The 23,852-nt window shown below is 45.3% G+C and overlaps 1 protein-coding gene and 1 long non-coding RNA gene across 3 annotated transcripts in view; both read left to right on the forward strand.

Annotated features, from left to right (window-relative positions):
* The first annotated feature begins 538 nt into the window (after nt 1-538).
* LOC146027025 (uncharacterized) overlaps nt 539-23,852 on the forward strand; it is a 46,098-nt gene continuing 22,784 nt past the window's right edge. The window contains exon 1 of one of the 2 annotated variants that reach the window (XR_014454633.1): nt 539-622. This is a non-coding gene — a long non-coding RNA (uncharacterized LOC146027025). The remainder of the gene's footprint in view (nt 623-23,852) is intronic. The other variant, XR_014454634.1, reaches the window with a different exon arrangement.
* LOC146026895 (uncharacterized) lies at nt 9,637-21,565 on the forward strand. Its single transcript, XM_083157948.1, has 5 exons — nt 9,637-9,715; nt 11,800-12,036; nt 12,556-12,630; nt 12,808-13,058; nt 21,509-21,565. Exons 1-5 carry the CDS (start codon nt 9,637-9,639, stop codon nt 21,563-21,565), a joined length of 699 nt encoding a protein of 232 aa, XP_083014074.1.

Consider the following 23,852-nt stretch of genomic DNA (forward strand, 5'->3'; position numbering starts at 1 on the left):
CCTCCCAACACTCACGATTTCAGTGGGACAGTCCCGATTACCGGGTCCTGTCCCGCTGTCCCACCCGCAGCCGTAGGTGTCCCGCTGCGGGGGGGGGGGGTAGTTGGGAGCCCCCCCCATTTAACAGAATAGACTCTGTGCGCTTAGGCGCACAGCATCTATTCCCGGCCGAAAACGGGGACGTGGCTCATTTGCCTAAACCGCGCCCCTCATTTACATAAGCAGCGCCCCCTTTTTGGACGCTTTGCCGCGCGAGTGTCCCTATTTCTGCAGCTACAAAGTTAGGAGGTATGTATTAAGTACAATCTGTGTACATCATAATTAACGTTAAGACGCACTGCGTAGTAATGGACAGTCTACCAATTTAACTTACCTTTGACTATAAGGCAGTGCCAGTAGCATATATGGAGCAATCACATACAGTAGCATGCTCACACAAGCTGCACTGGCTGTTTGGATCAATTTTTCTAATCTGCTTGTTGTGGTCACATGACACTGTTATGTCAGTTATAGCTCTGGTCAACAGTCAGCCATGTTTCCTGTCAGGATGTGGGAGGTGAACATTGTCTAAGAAACATTGCTTATTAGCTATAAAGCATTAGTGAACATTACTGCTGTGCCGGTGGGTTTTACTATTTGCTTATTGTCATTGTATAGCTGTATAAACCATTCAGTTGAGTGATATGTCCTATTTCAACATGTTCAAAATGCATTTTAATTGATATATAACAAGAAAACATTTTAGAGCACCAAATTTTAGTACTCCATAAATTATTATTATCTCACTAAATTATGTAATACTCCTCACTATCACTGCCATACTGGCACTTTACCTCATTTTTTGTAGTTTAATGACATGAACATATCTTCCAACATGACCCTTTGCATTCGGTACACAATGCTCTGCTGCTGGACTTCCCTCTTAATGTATGAGTGCCGTCACCTGAGTTGAAACACCCTTCTTGTCAATTTCCTAGTTCTACACAGGTGACGGCACTCATACATTAAAGCTGTTTACACATGGGGGCGATAGGGGCTGAAATCGCTGGAAATATGGTCGCTGGCGACCATATTGCCAGTGATTGGAGTGTGCCCCGGCGATAAATCGCCGGGTGCGCGCTCCCGTTTTCAGCCCTGTTCTAAGCTCCTGCGACCAGCTGAGTACCTCTGCGGCTCCCCCGGCAGAGGTTCCTTCTCATCAGCGACCATCTCTGGTCGCTGATGAAAAGGAGAAACTGAGCAATATATTGCTAGCAATATATGGCTGAGCAATATATCTCCCCCCGTGTACACAGCTTTAGAGGGAAGTCCAGGAGCAGAGCATTGTGTACCGAATGCAATGGGTCATGTTGGAGGGTATGCATCAATGCATCCGCATTACTTTTTATTATGATATTTGTACCCCTTTCACACAGAAATTGAAATTCCCAGGTAAAGCAGTTCCACCCGGAAATTTCAATAAATACACAGGTCCTTTTCCTGTGTGAAAGCAGAGGTCAATCTGGAAATTAAACTCCGAGTTTAGGATCCGGGTTGACACTTTTGCACAGGAGAGAACCCAGTGTAATTGAGCAGATTACCAGGTCTAAATTTTAGACCTGGAGATTTGCTCTTCTGTGTGAAGGGGGTCTGACAGCATGTGGCCAAATAACACAGCGCTTCAAATGGCGGTTATTCGGCCACGGCTGTCTCAAAGAGGTACTATTATTAAATTGTAATTTTGTATGGATAATGATTCTGTAAAATCAAAGGTTGTGTGCAATTATTTGGATAAGAATAGTGCAGAAAAAGTAAACTCATAGCTGATAGTAACAGCCCATTGGATATGGATCATTAGGTCACCAGCAAGTAAGTCGACAAGCATTAGGTCGACACGGCTTAAGGTTGACATGGCTTACGGTCGACATGACTTAAGGTCGACATACAGAAAGGTCAACATGACTAAAGGTGGACATGGGATAGGTCGACAGGGTCATTAGGTCAACATGGGTAAGGTCAACAGGGTCATTAGGTTGACAGTGAAAAAGTCAACATGTTTTTTTTAATCACCCTAATGTCGACACAGCCAACATAAACACTAAAACATATCACCACGTCACCTCACATGGCTCGCTGCACTCGCCATGCATCGGGCACGGTGCCTCGCTACGCTTGGCACACTATTTTGTTCTCCAACCATGCCCTAGTGGATGGTAGGGCATGAAATACCACCTGTCGGCACATGTTGTGTCGACATGGACACTGAAACGTACCACCGCGTCCCCTCGCATGGCTCGCTGTGCATGTCATGCTTCGGGCATGGTGCCTTGCTACGCTCGGCACACTATTTTATTCTCCCACCTCACCCTAGTGGATGATAGGGCATGAAATACCACCTGTTCGCACATGTAGGCTCGAAAAACAGTAAAAAAAAACCACGTTGACCTTTTAACTGACGACCTTCCCCATGTCGACCTAATGACCCTGTCGACCTAATGACTCTGTCAGCCTAACCCATGGCGACCTAAAGTCATGTCAACCTTCCTGCCTGTTGACCTAGTTGTGTCGACCTAATGCTTCTTGACCTACTTGGTGATGACCCAATGACCATATCCCCAGCCCGTTACTTTCGGTCCTGCACACAGGGCCGGCAACCAAAATATTTGGGAGGGTGTGTTTTGGTCTTCTCCCTTTTACAGCTTTTCCCCTGCGCACACACAACACACTAATGGATAACTGGCCCAGGCTTACCACATGGCACACACTGCTGCAGGCTGTCAGTACTGTATGTTGCTGCAGCTATGTTTTCAGCCAGGCTATCAAGCAAATTTACTTACTGTACTATAGCTACATGGACAGAATGACACTGTGTCATGAGTAATAATCCTACTGCACATCATTAATTACTGTATGCAGCATGGCGGGGTAAATAAAGGGGTCAGCTTCACTTGGAGAACCCAAGGGGGCACAGGGACAGCATCACTTGGAGAACACAAGTGAGCACAGGGACAGCATCACTTGGAGAACACAAGCGAGCACAGGGACAGCATCGCTTGGAGAACACAAGCGAGCACAGGGACAGCATCACTTGGAGAACACAAGCGAGCACAGGGACAGCATCACTTGGAGAACACAAGCAAGCACAGGGATAGCATCACTTGGAGAACACAAGTGAGCACAGGGATAGCATCACTTGGAGAACACAAGGGAGCAAAGGGAGAGCATCACTTGCAGAACACAAGGGAGCACAGGGACAAACTCACTTGCAGAACACAAGGAGCACAGACAGTGGCATAGCTAGAAATTTTTCTCCCCCCCTGCCCAAAAAAATTCCGCCACCCACAAGAAGGGGGCAAGGCGATGGACTATGGGTGCCACTGGCTGAGCTGACAGGCGACCCAGGCAGCAGTGAGCTCTCAGATGGTCCAGCTCTTTGCATATCTAATGAGTGGGGACCCAGCGCAGTGCATAGTTAATGAGCGGGTCCCCACCCCATGCATGTGTAATGAGCAGGACCCGCTCATTACATATGTACAGGGCGGGACCAGCTCAGTGCTCACTGCTGCCTGGGTCGCCTGTCAGCTCAGCCAGCAACGCCTAACATAGAACCCGCTGGTGCCGCTCCCCCAAGCCGGCGCAGAATCTGCCACATATGTAGCTACGCCACTGAGCACAGGGACAGCATCACTTGCAGAACACAATGGAGCACCGGGACAGCATCACTTGCAGAACACAATGAGCACAGGGATCGCATCACTTTCAGGACACAAGGGGGCACAGTGAATTCATCACTTGCAGGACACAAAGTACACAGCAACTGAATCACTTTAAGAACACAAGCATAGGCAAATCTAGGGGGTGGTCCGGAGGTGCACAGGACCACCCATTAGCCCATTTTGTAGCTGAGGGCTGGGGCTTTCCAACGAGCCCAGCTCCGTGTCTCTAGCCCCCTGGGAACCGCAGATACTGCCAGGCAAAGCTGGAACGTTTTCCCTATAGGATAACATGGGACCCGCTAATTCCGACCCCCACCCAGTTTAACGGCTGCCAGTTCCCCCTTCGGCATCACTGAAGCTCGAGGTTGATCTCAGTCGAACCCAAATCGCTGGGCCTTCAATCTGATACCAGGCTGGATCCATATGGGTTCATTGGTTCCAGGGATACTGAGATTAAACCGGTTTGTTTTTTTCATTTCTTAAATGTAATTTCATGACTATTTATGTTCTTTGAGGGCAGATTTCTCTGGAACCAAACAGCCCAGTTTCACGGGACCAAAATCATTCGCAGCCAACTCAAAAGTTCTTCAATATGATACTCGTGTAAATGGGTCAGTTGGTTCCGAAATGCAGGGACTAGGCTGGTGTATAAGGTGTCAGCCTGGGAATGTCCCTGCATGATCCTGGGACCATATTCCCGGGTAAATCCCTGCATTTTTTGTTGTGAAAGGGGTATTATTTCAAACAGCCATGACCTGCAGTGCTCTGAATACAGCCGGGCAGCCCCCTGCTCTCTGCCCAGCTGTCAATGACTGTCACCCAATTCTTCTCCCCGCTTTCACCTCAGCCCGCCCCCCCCCCCCCCTTTAATCATGTGGTGCCGGCGTCCGGCGTGCTCCCTTGACGTCACGCACAACAACAGCGCGCACAATATTTCCAATGTCCAATCGGCTAGAGGGGACACCAGGAGGGGAGTGGGAGCGTGCTCTGCACTGCACTCTGCTCCTCTACCCATAGAGGCATTACGGCGTGTGGCTTTATGTATAATGGGTATTACGGAGTTTGCTAAAATGTATAATGGGCATTACTGTGTATGGTCTAAAGTGTAATACCACACCCCTTTTTGTGATGCCATGCCCCCTTTTTCTGTGCGGCTACACCACGCAAAGGTCCCCCTGTTGTTGTGTCTAGTTCTGGGACCACCCATTACCATACTTCTAGATTCGCCTATGAACACAAGTAGGTGAAACAACAGCATAAATTGCAGAACACAAAGGGACACTGGCATAGGCAAACACAGGGGGGGGGGGGGGGTTCTGGTTGCCTGGAAACCCCCCTCCTCTTGGCAAGTGCCTTAAATTATTACAATAGCACTGGTATATAATATGACCATTAGAGCTGCCACCACATCATGCAGTGTAAGGGACAGAGCAGAGCTGTTGCACATGCCTAGTGTACCAGCTTCGGTACTTGTGGAGTATCACGGCTCCCACGATGGCCATCGCACGGGAAAAAATCGCATCGCATGCGATTTTTAACAGAAAAGCATCCAAATGCATTGGAATTAGTAGCAAACATGTTTAATGGCCCCCAAATGTCATTTTTGAGCCTGTACCACCCCCACTATCAACGCGTCCTACGACCTTTTCTTACCCCCACTATCCACGTCGGCGTGGAGTTGAGAATAGAAAGTGTGGCGAGCGCCCACGTCCCCTCGCGGGCTTCACAGGTATCCGCATCCCCTCACGGGGCTCGCTGCGCTCGCCACGCTTGCGATTTTGTATAAAAAAAAACGGTACAAACGGCAAAAATCGCATCCAATCGCATGCCATCGCATGCCACTATATATGGCATGCGATGGAAGCCGTGATAATCCACAAGTACCCCAGCTTCTTATACCACATTTACTGCCCTCAAACATCGCAATGGACCAGAAAGTAGCTGGCAGGAGGAAGAGACAGGAACCTTACCATGAAGTGGGAGATTGTGAGCTTAGAAAGTGCAGTACTGCTTATATTATGTTTGTGTTTTTCCTGACCATTATCTTATTTAAATGTTTGAAGCAGCATACGATATACCATCTGTAATGTTAAATATTAATACTGTATTCCATACAGTATCCAGTGTATAAAAGTACCAATTTTCAGGGCTGTTACCACTCCACCAGACTCCTGTACTTACTCCAATGCGCTGCATAGTGGGAGATTTTGGATTACGTTTGGAAACCCCACTCTAATAATCCTGCGTTTGCCACTGACCAGAACAGTATCAATCACTACACAGCAACTATCTTCCCATCGTGGGTACAGAAGCTCAAATGTGGAATAATTGGGGACTAAGTAAAAATTGGACCAGGAGAAGACCTCGGAATGCTGGACCCGATCAAACTCTGCATTCCGAGCTTGTAGTGTCCGGTCCAGGGGGGTGTCTTGTCTGGGGGGATGCCTGTGAGGGGAAGGGGAGATTACAGCCTCCGCCTTTTGGTCCGGACCGTTCCATATTTTTGCTATATGCCCGGACCATACAGGGAGGCTTTATTGTCCCCTCCTCCTCTCCCTGGTGACAGATATCACAGACCCTTCTTTTTACCTGGGTTGGGGACCCAGGATTTAAGACCCGGGTTGACCCTTTCAGACATAATAAAAACCCGGGTTTTTCAGCAAATTACTGGGTAGCACTGCTGCACCTGGTAATTTGCTGCTGTAAGTGTGAAAGGGTGCAGGCTGCACCCGGGAAAATGACCCAGCAGTCAAAATGCAGGGTAATTCCCGGGTAGTATGTCTAAAAGGGGTATCAGATGGGATGGCTCAACCCCATCTACAGAGCCAAAGAGATACATTGGTGGTGAAGACTGAAGGAGGGAACACCACACACAAACAGATGCAGGGAGTTGGGTTTGTGTTCCACAGTGGACCACAAATCCCCGAAGCACCACAGTCTGGCAGGCAATGATGTCACGGGCTGGCAGAGGGTTCCCCCAGCACTCATTGATTTGTCACGTTCTCCAAGAGAACGCTGACACACAGGAAACATTAGGTCTGCTCTGGGACTAAGTAAAAACCGGACCCGGAACAGGAAAGCAAACTCTGCATTCCGGAGCTTGTAATGTCTGGTCCGGGAGGTGTCCCATCCAGGGGGTGTCTTGTCCCTTCTGATGAAACCACTGCATTACATGATAGCGGAGAAACGCATCAAGGACTGAGGCTGTTTTTACACTCCCTTTTGCTACACAAAACTTTGGATACATTGTGGCCATCCTCTGTGCTTGGATAATTTTGTATTGACGGCAGTGGCGTAACTATAAATTTTGCTCCCCCAAGCCAAAAAAGTTGTGCCCCCCCCCCCCCACTAACTATATATATATATATATATATATATATATATATATAAATACATACATATACACACACACACACAGGGATCCAGAAGAAATTACAGTGGGGGCACTACAATAAATAAATGGGGGGGGGGGGCAGTTTCGTGCAGGTTCCTAGAAAAGTGTGTATGGTCTAATAAAACGGGTTGTGGACACCAAGGAAATACTGTTCCCAGGAGCCACAAATTCATTTTCATCATTCCGGGTGCATGGGATACAGTTCTAGCTGGGGACAGATGGGTATATGCTGGGCAGAGAGGGGGAGACAGATGTGGGGAGAGGGCAGATAGATGCTGAGGAGTGCGCATGGGGCAGATGCTGGGTAGAGAGAGGGTGGTACAGATGTCGGGCAGGAAGAGGGGGACAGGTGATGGGCAGGGAGGTGGTACAGATGCTGGACAGAGAGAGGGGGAGAGATGCAGAGGATGGAGGGGGACAGACATTGGACAGAGAGAGGAAGACAGGTGCTGGGAAGAGGGAGGGGGGATGAATGGTGGGCAGAGAGAGGGGGTGGTTTGCAGGGAGTGGGGGGAGGGATGGTTGACAGGGAGAGGGGGAACGGATGGTGGGCAGACAGAGGCCGGATGGTGGACAGGGAGAAGGGGTACGGATGGTTGGCAGGGAGAGGAGGGGGGCAGATGCTGGGCAGGCATAGGGGGAGAGAGAGGATATCCAGTGAGTCGGTGGGCAGATACTGGGCAGGTAGAGTGGGGACAGATATTGGGCAGGGAGTGGGGTAGGCACTGGGATGGAACGCAGGACTGGGGGGCGGGCATAGACGGACTACCTCATACATACATACATACATACATACATACATACATACATAGATACACTGCCTCCCTGATATATACAGTACATACATACACTGCATCCCTCATACATACATACATACATACATACATACATACAACCATCCATACACTACCTACCTCATGCATGCATACATACATACATACACTGACTTCCTTATGCATACATACACTGCCTCCCTCATACATACATACATACATACATACATACATACATACATACATACATAGACTTCCTTATGCATACATAAATAAATACATACACTGCCTCCCTTATACATACATACAACCATCCATACACTACCTACCTCATGCATGCATACATACATACATACATACATAAACTGACTTCCTTATGCATACATACATACATACATACATACATACATACATACATACATACATACACTGCCTCCCTCATACATACATACATACATACATACATACATACATACATAAATACATACACTGCCTCCCTCATACATACATACATACATACATACATACATACAACCATCCATACACTACCTACCTCATGCATGCATGCATACATACATACATACATACATACATACATACATACATACACTGACTTCCTTATGCATACATACATACATACATACATACATACATACATACATACATACACTGCCTCCCTCATACATACATACATACATACATACATACATACATACACTGACTTCCTAATGCATACATACATACACTGCCTCCCTCATACATACATACACACATACATACAACCATACATACACTACCTACCTCATGCATGCATGCATACATATATACATACATACATACATACATACACTGACTTCCTTATGCATACATACATACATACATACACAATGCCTCCCTCATACATACATACATACATACATACATACATACATACATACATACTGTACATACACTGCACCCTCATGCATACATACATCCATATGTCCCCAAAATGACATCCATACATATATCCCAGGATATTAATAATATTGTACATACCACTGGCGCTGGGTGGAGGGCCTGCCAGCAGCAGCACTAGGGAGTCCAGCAGCAGCCAGCAGGTGTTTGCAGGGGCCAGCTTAATTGTCCCCTGGCAGAGAAGAGGCAGCAGCTCCGGCTCCAGGAATACATGCTTGTTCTCAGCACTGACTGGAGGGAGGAGGCGGGGCTCAGAACTGCAGCGTGGAAAGTGAAAGTAAAGTGACTTCCTCTGCTGCTGCTGCCCTTCTATGTAAGCCCCGGCTCCTGAGTCCCGTCCAGCAGCAGCTGCTGCTTTCATCCTAGTCGGCACTGCTGCCTGTCACACGCTGTGACACACTAGTTAGTATGCCGGGCGCCCACCGCCAGACCGGAAATCAAAATCTGCAGTCCGGAGCTTGTAGCATCCGGTCCGGGGGGTGTCCTGTCCGGGGGTGTCCTGTCTGGGGGGCTGCCTGTGACACCTGTCACCAGGGGGAGGAGGAGGGAGAGAATAAAGCCTCCCTGTAGGGACCGGGCATGTAGCAAAAACCGGACGGTCCGGACCACACAGGGAGGCTGTAATCTCCCCTTCCCCATGTCCCTGATGATAGCTATCATAGGGACACCCCCCCCCCAGACAAGACACCCCCCGGACCGGACACTACAAGCCCCGGAATGCAGATTTTGATGTCTGGCAGTCCCGGTTTAGTCCTGGTCTGGTTTTTACATAGTCCCTGACTGCACACTGCCAATAACTTCAGGCACCTCTGGCGTGATGGCGCATACCACTTGGCACAAACCATTGGCGCCAACATCTGCGGCAGAGGGCCCACTCCCTGCTAATTCCACCACCAGTAGTTCGCCAACAGGCGGCGACCACTGAGCTGGTGTAGCTGGAGCTGTCTGCGGGCTTCTGTTCCCTGCTGTGGCTGGACCTATTCTTTCATCTATTACAGGCTGTATATGGATACTAAGAAAGATTCTCCACATTACTGAGATTTATTTCAAGGAGAGCAGGCAAATTAAATAAACCACTAAATTGGAATAAAATCCATCTGCATCATTATAAAAGTTGGGACTTCAGTGGCATATAACATCTCAGTGTGAGAGAATTTAACCTACTTAAATCCAACATATGACATTTAATATTCTTTTGAATAGCTATAGGGAGTGTATGAAATGATATACTATGGGCGATATTTATTGTGTTGACCGTTTTCCCGAAAATGCGATTTAAACTCAAATCGCCATATATCGCCATTTTTTGAAATCGCATTTTTTTCCAGAAATTGCGTATTGAATGGCTGGCGCAAAGCCGCCTGAAAAGTGCGATAGATGGCGATAGACGGCGATGAGGTGCAAATTGAGTCGATGTAATACGCCATAAAAGTGCGATTTCCGGGTTAGGTCATGTGCGTATTTGCGATTTACACCAATACACCTGAACAGCCCATACAACATGCTAACCTATTGGCCCACCTTAGTCTCTTGCAATACGCATCACACCCCCTATATAAAGGGGCGCAGACGCCATTTTACCCTTTGAAAGGGAGTAAGGCGTTTGAGATGGAGAGGAGAGGAGGATTGGTTAGGTGCAGAGGAGGCAGAGGGACAGCCAGCTTGGGCCCAAATACCCCAACCACTGGGAGAGGTAGGGGAGTGAGAGGCAGCACTGCCAGAGGAAGGACAGGGAGAGCCAGCATGCTCCCAGCAAGAGCTGCGCCAGGGAGAGGCCACATGGTGGAAGCTGAGCAGGTGGCTATGGAGGATGAGGAGGAAGCAGGCACAAGCCAGGTGTCCTCACAGGAGGAACAGAGTGCCAGGCACACAGGGCCGGTGCAAGGCACCGGAGCGCCCCAGGCGAGTCGGGGTGGGGGCGCCACGGTACCAGGGGTAGGGTGACCAACTCATCCCTTTAATCCAGGACACATTAATTACACAGGTTCTGTGGCTGGCTTTCACCTGGTTTTAAACTGCCACACCTAGAGACTCCATTTCACCTGGTTTTAAACTGCCACAGAACCTGTGTAATTAATAAGTGTCCCGGATTAAAGGGATGAGTTGGTCACCTTAGCCGGGGGGTACCTGTTGCGCCGTCTGGGGAGCGGGCAGGGGGGTCCATGCTGGCGTCTGACAGGAGCCTGCAGTGGTGTCCTTGCCACGCGGGTACCTGCGGCGCTGTGTATAAAGCTGTCGGCGGGTCCCTGCAGTGAATAAGAAATAACTAGTGCTATGCGGCGGCGCAGGAAGCGCTTCTGTTTTGAAACCACTGGCCGCACACTTATTGGCTGAATCTCAGCCAATCAGCCAGTGTTTTCAAACCCGGCAGCGCTTCCCGCGCCACTGCATAGCCCAGCGGATAGTGCTAGTTATCTCTTATTCACTGCAGGGACCCCCGCCAGCTTTATACACAGCGCCGCAGGTACCCGCGCGGCAAGGACACCACTGCAGGCTCCTGTCAGAAGCCGGAATGGACCCCCTGCCCGTTCCCCAGACGGCGCAGCAGGTACCCCCTTTGCACGGGGGGCGAGGGATGAACTGCCGCCCTCCAGTGGCCGGCGCCCTAGGCAAATGCCTAAACCTGCCTAGTGGTGGCGCCGGCCCTGCAGGCACACAGAGGAGGAGCTGCAAGAGGGGCATTTCTCTGAGGTGGACTGGCCTGTGCAGGAGGCAGATGAAGCTGACTTGGAGGTGCTGGAGGAAGAACCAGGACAGGAGGAGGAGGAGGAGGAAGAGGGTGAGGCTGAAAATGTGGAGGAGGATGATGCAGCTCGTACAGCTAGTGGGAGGAAAGTCAGGTTCTCTTATGAGGAGAATATGGCCCTGGTGCGTGCACTCTTGCCTCTGTATGACCGCCTACTTGGTCCTCACCATCAACGCACAAGTGTGGCAAGGAAGAAGGGGATGTGGGACAGTATCACCTCCGCGGTAAATGCAGTTAGCACACACAAGAGGAGTGTGCGCAACGTCAAAAAGCAATACAATGACATCAAGCGCCTCCTCAAAGCCAAGCTTGCCCTGGAGAAGAAAGAGGCCTGTCGCACAGGAGGTGGCCCTAGGCAGGAGGTCCGCTTTAAGGCCTATGAGAGGCTGCTACGCCGAATCATCCCACCGGAGGTGCTTCCCGGCATCCACATTGCCGACACAGACAGGCCCCCCACTCCACCGCCAACTGGTAAGTGTCCACACATGTCAACTACACATTTTGCTATGTCATGTGCGCATGCTATTATGTTGCTATGCTTTATGTGTCCAAAAGGTTGCTGTGTGTGGAACTACATATCCCAGCAAAATCACATTTTGCTACCTTGCATTGCTAAATAATGGAGTGTGCATTTTGCTGGGTTATGTAGTTCCACAGATCCAATTAATGTGTGCTGTCCTAATCACTGTAGACCTGCAGTGTACTTAATTGTTAATCCATATCATTCCTCTGGGTAGTTGGAAAAGCACTTTACAGTCACTTTTACATGTGTAATCTGCTGGTCTTTCCTGTTATTAGCAAGTGGATTCAAAATCTTGTTCACAGTCATAATACTGAAATAACCACTTCAGTTAAAAGTCTTCACATTCCTTATGTAATCATATCAGAGTAAAAAAGTTTGATTTAGGTAAAGTTTTTATCAGCATATTTGAAAAAATGACAGTTAGGTGCAAATAATCATAATAGAAAATGTCTTCCTCTTTCAAACAGCTCCAGCTCTGGAGTCCCAGCCTGCTGTTGACCAACATCAGCCACATCCGATTGTTCACACTGTCCAGTCTGCAGGTGAGATATCATACTGTGACACAAACACATTGCACATTTCACACATGGCTGTCCCCACCACAGTAGCCTGTGCCAATGCATAATGCATGAGCAACACCTAACCATTCCAACTAAGGTAACATGACCCGCCATACACCAATCTGCATAGCATACTTACCACTCTTTTCTCATGTGTAGGTCCTTCACAACCGATGCCTGAACCTACGGATCCCATGCAAAATATGGACGACATGAGTGAAATCATCCTGGAGACGGTGCCATCGTTGGAACCTGCACAAAACCAAGCACACCCAGTCAATGAGGCCCCCTATACGCAGTCACATAGGCAGCAGCCCCCAATCATTGCAGCCACCAACACCCCCACTAGTGTGGAGGAGTTGGCGCAATCCATCCATCCTTTTAAGTGGAAACAACTAGCTTTTATGGAGGTGCAGACCACCCAACTAGAAACCGTGAAGGGGTATGTGCGTAACATAGCTCTGCAAATGAGACGAATTTCTCAAAGTGTGCAGGCTAATGTAGGGACACAAATTCGTCTTGTCTCCACATTAGACACACGCTTAGCAGAAATTGGCCAAGCCATTCAGGGTCAAACTACTAATTTTAGAGCACTAAATGCCAATATGGTTGAACAGACCCAAGCTATTAATGGCCAAACAACCGCGTTGATGTCCCTACAAACGCAAATCAGCCTCAGTGCAACTACTTTGTTAGGTCAGCACCAAACCACATCTACCCAAAGCAGTAGTGTGTCCTCCACACCCATGAGTGGGTCCCCCACGGCGTAGTGTCCGTACTAGGGGTGGTGGTGCCACTAGTGGTAAGGGTGCTAATACCCGGGCTGTATTCAAACATGAATAATGTTCTTTGCATTTACATGTGTATCATGTTCTTTCTTTTTTTCCTTCACTCATGCAGTGATTGTTCCTGCAAATTTTTTATATGCTATGGCCTATGGCTAAATTTTTATGCAAGTAAAAATTATTTGCATCCAGCAAACTTGTTGTCATTCTTTACAAATGATTACCCACACTGTTCTATTATGTATTGTCAACTAGTCCCATTTTAGCAGACACGGGACTTTGGGTTGTGTGTGCTTATTTGTCATGGAATTTTAAGGAAATAGTCACATTTGAAGGGGATAAGCATTGGGAATTGCATACTGTATGTAGGCGCCACTTGTTTTGCAACATTTCAACCACCTCAGATCAATGATCCATGTCACCTCCATCCATTAAGCCTATGTTAATTTGTATTTGCCACCATTTGTACACACAGAAAACTACAGTACTTACTTGACATTGTTATAGGTGTTATCATGTTGCCAGGCATAAAGTATGCTGTGGTGGGGTAGCTTTCAGGTGTTGCCCATTATTGTTGGTCTGCTTCTGGGCAATTAACATGGACAGGGAAAAATGTAATGTTACCAATGTATGTGTGTTACAGGTTCCCCATTACTATTCATTGTACACACACAAATTACCTGTGAAATGCTGCAGGATCATCCGTGTACGAACCACATCCCCCCTCCGTGTACTTCGCACTACAACATCAGTAGTTTGAGCTTCCTGCACGACTGCTGCAGGGGCCACATCTACATAATTTGGTTGACCCAAAGCTATGTTATGCACCATGCAGCAAGCCTGGACAACCAAAACCACTTTGGCAGGGTGGTATAGCAGTGTACCTGCTGACCTGTCCAAACACCGAAATCGGCTTTTCAGCACCCCAAAGGTGCGTTCCACTACATTGCGGGTAGCAATATGTGCAGCATTGTTGCGGTGCTGTGCAGGGCTTTGTGGGTTCCGCAGAGGTGTCATGAGCCACGAATGACACCCATATCCTGAGTCACCTAACGTGTAAAGGGATTTGTGTGGTCACATATCATGTGGGTAATTGGTACATAATAGTAGCAGCCTATACTATATTGTTTGGGCTGGTATAAAGAATTACAACAGAAATGACTCTTGATTAGAAGGTTACACACATGGATGTTAAAGGTAAAGACATAGGTAAGCAAACAGCATGTAAACAGTGGTAAGTGACTTACCAAGTAGCCAGCCCTCTGGCATGGTGTTGTTGTGGAAACGGTCCCAGGGAGCTGAGTGCCGCAGGATATAGGCATCATGGCAGTTCCCAGGGTAGCCTGCACCCACACTGAGAAATCTGAGGTTGGCATCGCAGACCACCTGCACATTGAGGGAATGTCTGCCCCTGCGATTAACATAGACATGCTCCCTCATGTGCGGGGCCCGAATCCCAATGTGGGTGCAGTCTATGGCTCCCAGCACATTTGGAAATGCTGAGAGCCGATAGAATGCCACCTTCAGTTCCTGCCACTCGGACTCACAACGTGGGAATGTGATATATGTGCGCCACAGCTTCTTTAATGCATTTAACACTTGAGAAAAATGTTTAGAGAAAGTGGCTTGTGACACCCCCAAGGCCCATGAGCTCACAGACTGAGTGGAGCCTGTGGCAAACAAGTGGAGGGCGCACATTAATTTCTGCAGCCCAGACACTGCATAGTTGGCCCCCCCACAAGGGTCCAAATCATCTCTCACCTGCTCATATAAGTTCAACAGGTTCTGTCGGTTCAACCTAAACATGTCCACCACCTGTTGATCAGAGAGGGAGTTCAGGTACACCCTAGCACGGTACCGACGAGAAGCACGGAAAAAAAAAAAACGTCAGTTTTTGCAATAAAAATCGCCAAAAACCCAACATCGATCTCTAATAAATGTCACCCAATATATCTATATTTTTAATATTTTTATTGTATGTGTATTATTTATCTATGAAATTGATATATTGCTTATCTAAATGAATAATACATTTTATTAATTACTCATCCGATTGTGTGGCGCTCTCTAAAAGTATATGCGCGGGTGTAAAATCCTTGTGTATATATGGTTTGTGTTTTTTGAAGTGTTATATTGAGAATTTCCAGTTTGCTATTGGGAGCAGCCACAATTAGTTTCCTCCAATCAAATCTAGATTGTTAATTATAATTAATTTTATTTTATTAGGTTATTATTATTTGCGCCCAATTAGTTTTTGTGTTTAGATTTTCCTTAGTTTTGCTCATGCATGACGACATCTTGTCAGTTTGTTAGAGCACCACCAGTGGTGCCAAGAGGGGGGGGTCGGGAACTTTTTACCTGGGCCCTGGCATGTCAGGGGGCCCCGCCCTGGCCGGAGCTCACACAGCAGCAATTGTTGCCTCCATGAATCAGACATTGGAGGCATATGATCCTTACAGCTGATTCTGTTTTTTTCCTACAACTTATTGGATCTCTAAGTTTTTTCTACAATTTATCCGACATTCATGATTTTCCTTGATCCCACTTGAACTATTTGTACATCTATCCGAAAACGATTATAAGTAAAAGTGAAAACACTATGAGAGTATTCCTAAACCCTAAAATTTGATGGTTTAGAATAAGTCCCCCCGATCATTTATGATGAAACGCATTGGGCTTTATTCAATCTGAAATTAAATGATCAATGGAACTATGTCTAAACTGTATGGGGGAAATTTACTAAAGGAAATTTGTAAAAAATAGGTGTATTTGTATCCAGAAATACACTTATTTTTTACATTTACTATCCCGAAAATATGGCAATTCGTATTCGTGTTGATAGAACATCAATATGAATACGAATTGCCGTATTTTCGGGATAGTAAATGTCAAAAATAAGTGTATTTCTGGATACAAATACACCTATTTTTTTTACAAATTTCCTTTAGTAAATTTCCCCCTATATGTCTGATGTAATGTTTTAATAAATTTTAAAAAATCACTGTTAAATTGGTGGTAAGGTGGTGGAGACTACATAGCGCACTTTATATTTATTCTTATCCATTCCACTTATTCCTCCGCTAACAGGGAGGTCTTATAGAGTGCTGCTGATACACTTAAGCACAAACGAAAGTCTATGTTTATTTTTTTCACACACGCACATATATATATATATATATATATAAGCAAGGGTAGGTGCAGCACTCAGCTATCAAAATGAAGAACGACAGTACAGTGTCTTTAGGTGAATCAACATTTCATTGCTCTCTTTATTGGCACTATCGTCAGGATATAAGTGAGGCAATACATTTACAGGTCTTAAATAGCATGAAGCTGCGTGAAGTGGGGGAGGAGGCCGGCCACGTTCCGGCCCGGCTGGCGTGGATGACGTCACCAGACCACCCCCTCCACAGGTGTATCCATACAAAGAAAAGTGCATATAATAATAATGACATATCAAGTGACAGCAAACATAATATAAACATAAAAGGGATATACAATATATACAACACCATCAGGTTACTGATAGTACATAATGGCACAACCAATATATATATTATTAATTCATAGTAACCAAAAGGCAAAAAGCATAATGTACATATCAAACCAGGCATGTACATTCAAAAGGATGCAAATGATTGATATTCATTAAGCCCTCTAGGCGAGATTACATCCAACCGATGTATCCATTCAGACTCGCGTCTGAGTAAAGGCCCATACACACTAGAAGATTTTCGTTTCCAAAGACTTTGCCAAAATCTCTGATGGATTTATCTATCACCAAAGTAGTGCATACACACTGAGCTATTTTCCCCCAAAGAGCAAGAGATTTTCAGGAGGCGAAAGACTTTGCTGAAAATCTTTCATATAAAAGGATATTTACATAAAGGGAGGGGTTAAAATTCCAAGGGTGAGAGCAGGGGCCATTTTATTCAGTGTATTTCTTTTCTTGGGGCCTGATTCAGAACTGATTGCTGGGCTGCGTATATTCGTAGCCCAGCGATCAGGTAAATGCGGTCCTGCACAAGGAAATCCCGCCCATGTGCATAGCTACGATTTTACTTGCAGCCGTATTGCCCCTTACACGTTATGCCACACATCATAATGCCCATTACATGTTATACACACCAGTACACCTTATGTCACACACCGCAATGCCCATTACACATTATGCCACACACCATGATGCCCATTAAGCCACATACCATAATGCCAGGGGCTTCATGCTCGATCCCAGGGCCCTTCATGATCGATGCCATGGGTGGGGGTGAAGTGCTCGTTGCCACGTGGGAGTTTAAGAGCTGTGTATATATTACTGCATTATATATATATATATATATATATACATATACTGCATTATAAGTATCATTGGTGGCCAGTGGTGCTATTAATATATACATTGCTGGCATGTGCCAGCAATGTATATATTACTGGCTTATGTGTCATTGGTGCCCAGTGGTACAGTAATATATACATTGCTGGCATGTGCCAGCAATGTATATATCACTGCCTTAAAACAAAATCATTGGTGTCCAGTGGTGCAGTAACATATACATTGCTGGCATGTGCCAGCAATGTATATATCACTGCCTTAAAACAAAATCATTGGTGCCCAGTGGTGCAGTAATATATACATTGCTGGCATGTGCCAGCAATGTTTATATCACTGCCTTAAAAAACCTTCATTGGTGGTCAGTGGGGTTATGCTCCACACAGCAGGAGCAGGGAGCAAGCCTGTGAGCCTGGGGGTGGGGGGCTTTCTGCTGGGGGCGGGGCGTCCTGCCGAGCTGTACTGTATGTCCGGCCAGGGGAGTGGAGGAGAACCTGTCACTGTGCAGCAGCAGCAGCAGCGTTGGAGCCAGGACCAGGAGAAGAGACAGGCAGCGTGGGGAGCGGGGAGGGGTGAGTATGAACAGGGGGAGGGAGCGGGCTGTCAGCTGGACTGAAAGACTTTCAGCTTTCAGTCCGGCTGCTGTACACACTTGGCGATGATGGCTGAAAAACCAGCCATCATCGCTAGGTGTGCTGTTAAAACCAGCAGATTGCCCACCTCGTTAGCGAGGATGCGGGAGCGCGCATCCTCGCTAGTCGCAATCTGGGGGGCATACACACCAGGCGATTTTCAGCGGAAACGGCTGTTTTGAGCGATTTTCAGCTGAAAATCGTCAAGTGTGTATGGGCCTTAACATTTTATTGCGATCACCTCCTCTGTGTGGTCGGGTGACCTGATCTATCATACGATAGCGCAGGCTGGTGAGTGAATGATTCTTCTCAAGAAAATGCCACGCTACCGGTTGGTCACTGACCTGGTTCGTGAGTGCAGCCTTAATGGTAGAGCGATGGCCCGCCATCCTCTCCTTAAACTTACATCTGGTTTTTCCTATGTAACTAAGGCCGCAAGGGCACAAGATTTGATATATAACGTAGGAGCTATTGCAAGTCAGGTGATGTTTTATGGGTATTTTTTTCCCAGAATGGGGGTGATTGAAACTGTCACCGGTCAATAAATATTGGCAGGTGACACATGTACATCTGAAACAGCCATTTCATTTAGTTAGAAAGTGGCCTTCAGTTTGGTATCTAGTTACCAGAAAAATTTAGTGACCCTAGGGCCACTCCGTAGCGCTAGTCGTGCTAGATCTCTAGTTCCCAAAAGGTGATTTATAGCTTCCCCAATGGGTATATATTTAACACCATAAAAAAAGTATACATAGATCTGTCACTTTGACAGGGGCAGTATTTCAATCAATTATTATTTATTTAACTGGGCAGGATAATCGCTGCTTCTTTATATAGGGAGTGTCAATCCCTTAGATAGTACAAGGTGTAGAAAATAAGTGGCAGACACAAAAGAGTGTCTGTCGCTTTAAGAAGCGCGGACCTGCTCAGTAATTAAATGACCAAGTTTTTAGTAAAGAATATAAAGCATTTTATTAAAATAACATAGCAAAATAAATTCATGTGCACAATAACAACAGACAAACAGGACAGACAACAATAAACCAGCTAGGTAATTATTTGTAATCCACGTGTAGTGCGCTCTGCAGGATCAGTGCAGGACCAGCGGTGAATAGGCCCTATTCACCGCTGGTCCTGCACTGATCCTGCAGAGCGCACTACACGTGGATTACAAATAATTACCTAGCTGGCTGGTCCAGCAGGAGAAGGTCCCCATTGCAGCTATTTCCGGAGTATATCTCTGGTAATTCGTGGAGAGACTGACCTTAGTTCTATTTACCATCTAAAACAGCGCAAATCAAGTGTACAGGACCGGTAACTATATGAAACACCTTATAAGCCTCTAGCTAATTTGCACAAAGCCTCATTTATTGCCTCATTCATTGCCACAATCTAAGTGACTGTACCAAACGGCATTCTCAGCTAATCAAGCTTTTATTATATGTTTATTGTTGTCTGTCCTGTTTGTCTGTTGTTATTGTGCACATGAATTGTAAAGAAGGGGGGAATTATTAATTATTTTGCTATGTTATTTTAATAAAATGCTTTATATTCTTTACTAAAAACTTGGTCATTTAATTACTGAGCAGGTCCGCGCTTCTTAAAGCGACAGACACTCTTTTGTGTCTGCCACTTATTTTCTACACCTGGGGCCAAATGTAATAGGGTGAGAGTTTCAGAAAGTGAGAGATTTTGGGAGAGTTTTCCCATGTTTTTTAAAGCAGCAATCAATTACACTGCAAAACCAGGTTGATTTTGTCATGTAATTGATTGCTGCTTTAAAAAACATGGGAAAACTCTCCCAAAATCTCTCACTTTCTGAAACTCTCACCCTATTACATTTGGCCCCCTGTATCTAGTTATATCAGATTTTACCAGGAGATCCCGCAGATTGGATCCTCTGGCATAACAAGTCATCAAATTGGTATTGCTAAAAGGAAGTTGTTCGTCACTCTGGACAGTGGGCCATTGGTTCCTAATAATTTTCTGGACCTGTTTGGATTTAATGTTAAATTTGCTCACCCAAGGCAATCGTTTGGTGGGGGTGGATGAAACATTCTTATCTCTTTGTAATAAATCGGCACGTACCAGATTCATTACTTTGAGTTTGGTAGCATTCAGAAATGTACGGTCGTACCCACGGACAACAAACTCTCTCATTGAAAAATTTGTTGACCGTGGGTACGACCGTACATTTCTGAATGCTACCAAACTCAAAGTAATGAATCTGGTACGTGTATGATAGATCAGGTCGCCCGACCACACAGAGGAGGTGATCACAATAAAATGTTACTCAGACGCGAGTCTGAATGGATACATCGGTTGGATGTAATCTCGCCTAGAGGGCTTAATGAATATCAATCATTTGCATCCTTTTGAATGTTATCTTACATGCCTGGTTTGATATGTACATTATGCTTTTTGCCTTTTGGTTACTATGAATTAATAATATATATATTGGTTGTGCCATTATGTACTATCAGTAACCTGATGGTGTTGTATATCTTGTATATCCCTTTTATATTTATATTATGTTTGCTGTCACTTGATATGTCATTATTATTATATGTACTTTTCTTTGTATGGATACACCTGTGGAGGCGGTGGTCTGGTGACGTCATCCACGCCAGCCGGGCCGGAATGTGGCCGGCCTCCTTCCCCACTTCACGCAGCTTCATGCTATTTAAGACCTGTAAATGTATTGCCTCACTTATATCCTGATGATAGTGCCAATAAAGAGAGCACTGAAACTTTGATTCACCTAAAGACACTGTACTGTCGTTCTTCATATTGATAGCTGAGTGCCGCACCTACCCTGTGCTGTGCTTGTACCTTGCTGGAGATCAGCTGTGAAGGCACCAGCGCCAGCTCATTCGGATCAGCTTGGAGTGCTGGTCCCACAGAGACCTATATATATATATATATATATATAGATATATATATATATATATATATATAGATATATATATATATATAGATAGATAGATAGATAGATAGATAGATAGATAGATAGATAGATAGATAGATAGATAGTTGGGAGTCCAACCGCGCACAGCCACTTAAAGGATAAAAGTGCTTTTTTCCGGATGGTATGTTTGCAGCCTTTTCTCTCGCAGAGCCTGACCAAGGCTCAAAGTTGTCCCAATGATGTATATGGAAATAAGAGAGAATAGCGCAAGCGAGTCAAACAATGGTAAAAAGTAATTTACTCATGAATAAAAGCTTGCATACATATAAGAATGCAGCAATCAGCTTGCCCGATCATCAGAGTCCTTGGACGCAGCCTTCAGGCGGAGGAAGCCGGGACTTAGTTCCCCGCCGTCGGTGCTTCACATGTTTGGACCAGGAAAACACGAGTTGTATGGAGACAGCCCAGCCTCAACGCGTTTCGTCACGTGATGGACTTCGTCAGGAGGTGTGGTAAGTCTGGATCTCAGTGTGCTTTATATCTACATCAGCTCAGCTGGTACCTATTTCAATTCTAATCAGCCTTTCTTTCCTAGTCTTTTAGCTAGCGTCCAAATGGGGAGATATCTATTTGTACAGGCATTCTAACATCTATGTGTATATAATACAATGATTTTAGTTCACAATACATTTTAATATAAAAAAATACATAAACATATAGGAAAGTAGAGAGAGAATTTTATAAAATACATATATAAATACGTATACATATTTATCTTAAAAGACAACTTTTTACACAAATGACTAGATACTATCACCGGCCCGTGGACCCGGGCTACAGCGGCAGCATCCGACTTTAAAATAGAAACATACATAAAAGTACAGTTTAATTACATTACAGTATAAAGCTAATCGCTATATCTAAAAGAGGGGATTTATTTCACCCTAACATACAAGATCTATAATAAAACATCTCTATCTAGGCAAACATAGCAAATATACACCTCACTGTTTGTTTTACTCCAGCTAGCAAAACGGACAAAGGAAGAGAAGAACAGAAAAATATATATATATCAATATAAAATACATGCAATTACAAACACATATTTAAATATAGAATATAGAATAAAACATACTATTAGGCAGATATCATAGGATAAAGAACATTGGGCGCGACAGCGCTCCACATCCGTGTGCTCAACCGCAGTACCCTATTGGAACAAACACTGAGGTCCGCAGACCCAACAACAGTGTCTGACCAGTGCACTTTGGGACAAGCGCCACCTTAGTGGAGAAAAGCAACAATGTCGCAGCCTTCGTTCATACCCTTTGGTGAGAGGGTACCAATGGTGTATATCCAATACGTTTCACGCCTATTAGTTTATTTAAAATATCACCTCCTCGTTAAGTAAGTGCTACTTGTTCTAAAGCTTTAAAGGAGAAGTGTTTGAGGTCACCACCATTGCAAGATAAAAAATGTCTGGACACACTGTGTGTACTAACTTTATTACGTATATTACGTGTATGCTCTAAAATACGTAATTTTAGTTGACGCTTGGTTTTCCCAATGTAACGTTTCCCGCAGCTGCAGGATAACATATAGATCACGAATGTACTTAAGCATGTCATCTTGCTTTTAATGTTCCAGAATTTGGTTCCTTCATTATTGGAATACTTAAATCTATCTCAATCTACAAATGGGCACATCTTACATTTAGAACAAGGGAAGAACCCCTTTGTTGTGTTTAGCCAGTTGGTATTTGTGATCGATTTTAGATGACTGGGTGCTAAATTATTTTTAAGGGTGGATGCTCTTTTGAACACTACTTGCGGTCTATCAGGAATGATGGTTCTCAAAAGGGGATCTAGTAACAAAATGTCCCAATGTTTATTAAGTATCTTTTTTATTTTGTCACTATCTACATTATATTTTGTAATAAAAGGGGTAAACCTACTCTCCGTTCCTTCATCTTTAGTTTGATATACTAATAGTTCCTGTCTATCTTTAGCACCAGCCCTTTTTTTACACTTCTGTATAAGATGTTGTGGATAGTTTTTTTCCTTAAATCGGGTACTATCCTCCTATCCTGCCTCCGTTCCCCTCCGTTCCTACTTATCCTATTGTATTTCGTTCGTCCACCCACCTATTTTTAGTATGTTAACTCTTATGAGCAGGGCCCTCCTTCCTCACGTACTCACCCTACCTCATTACCTCACCTGTGCTCCTGTCCTGTTCTTCCCTTCCTCTACTTCATCTTCGGTCTCCTTGACTATTTTGACACCTACTTCTGAACTGATGCTGATTTTAGTTCTACCAGCTATACCCCTATTTATACTGTATCTTTCTACACACCCTGTACGTTACCTTGTAATTATTTTTTTTTTTGTTTGCTATGTACGGCGCTGCGGACACTTTGTGGCGCCTTATAAATAAACGTACTACTACTACTACTACTACTATAAATGTCAGTTTGTTCTTCAAATTTTTCTAGTGTGGAGCAATTTCTTTTAAGTCTAATGAATTGTGAGTAGGGGATATTGGATACCCATTTG

The sequence above is a fragment of the Crinia signifera genome, chromosome 8 (genome assembly GCF_055691185.1).
Source record: "Crinia signifera chromosome 8, ASM5569118v1, whole genome shotgun sequence".
NCBI lineage: Eukaryota > Metazoa > Chordata > Amphibia > Anura > Myobatrachidae > Crinia > Crinia signifera.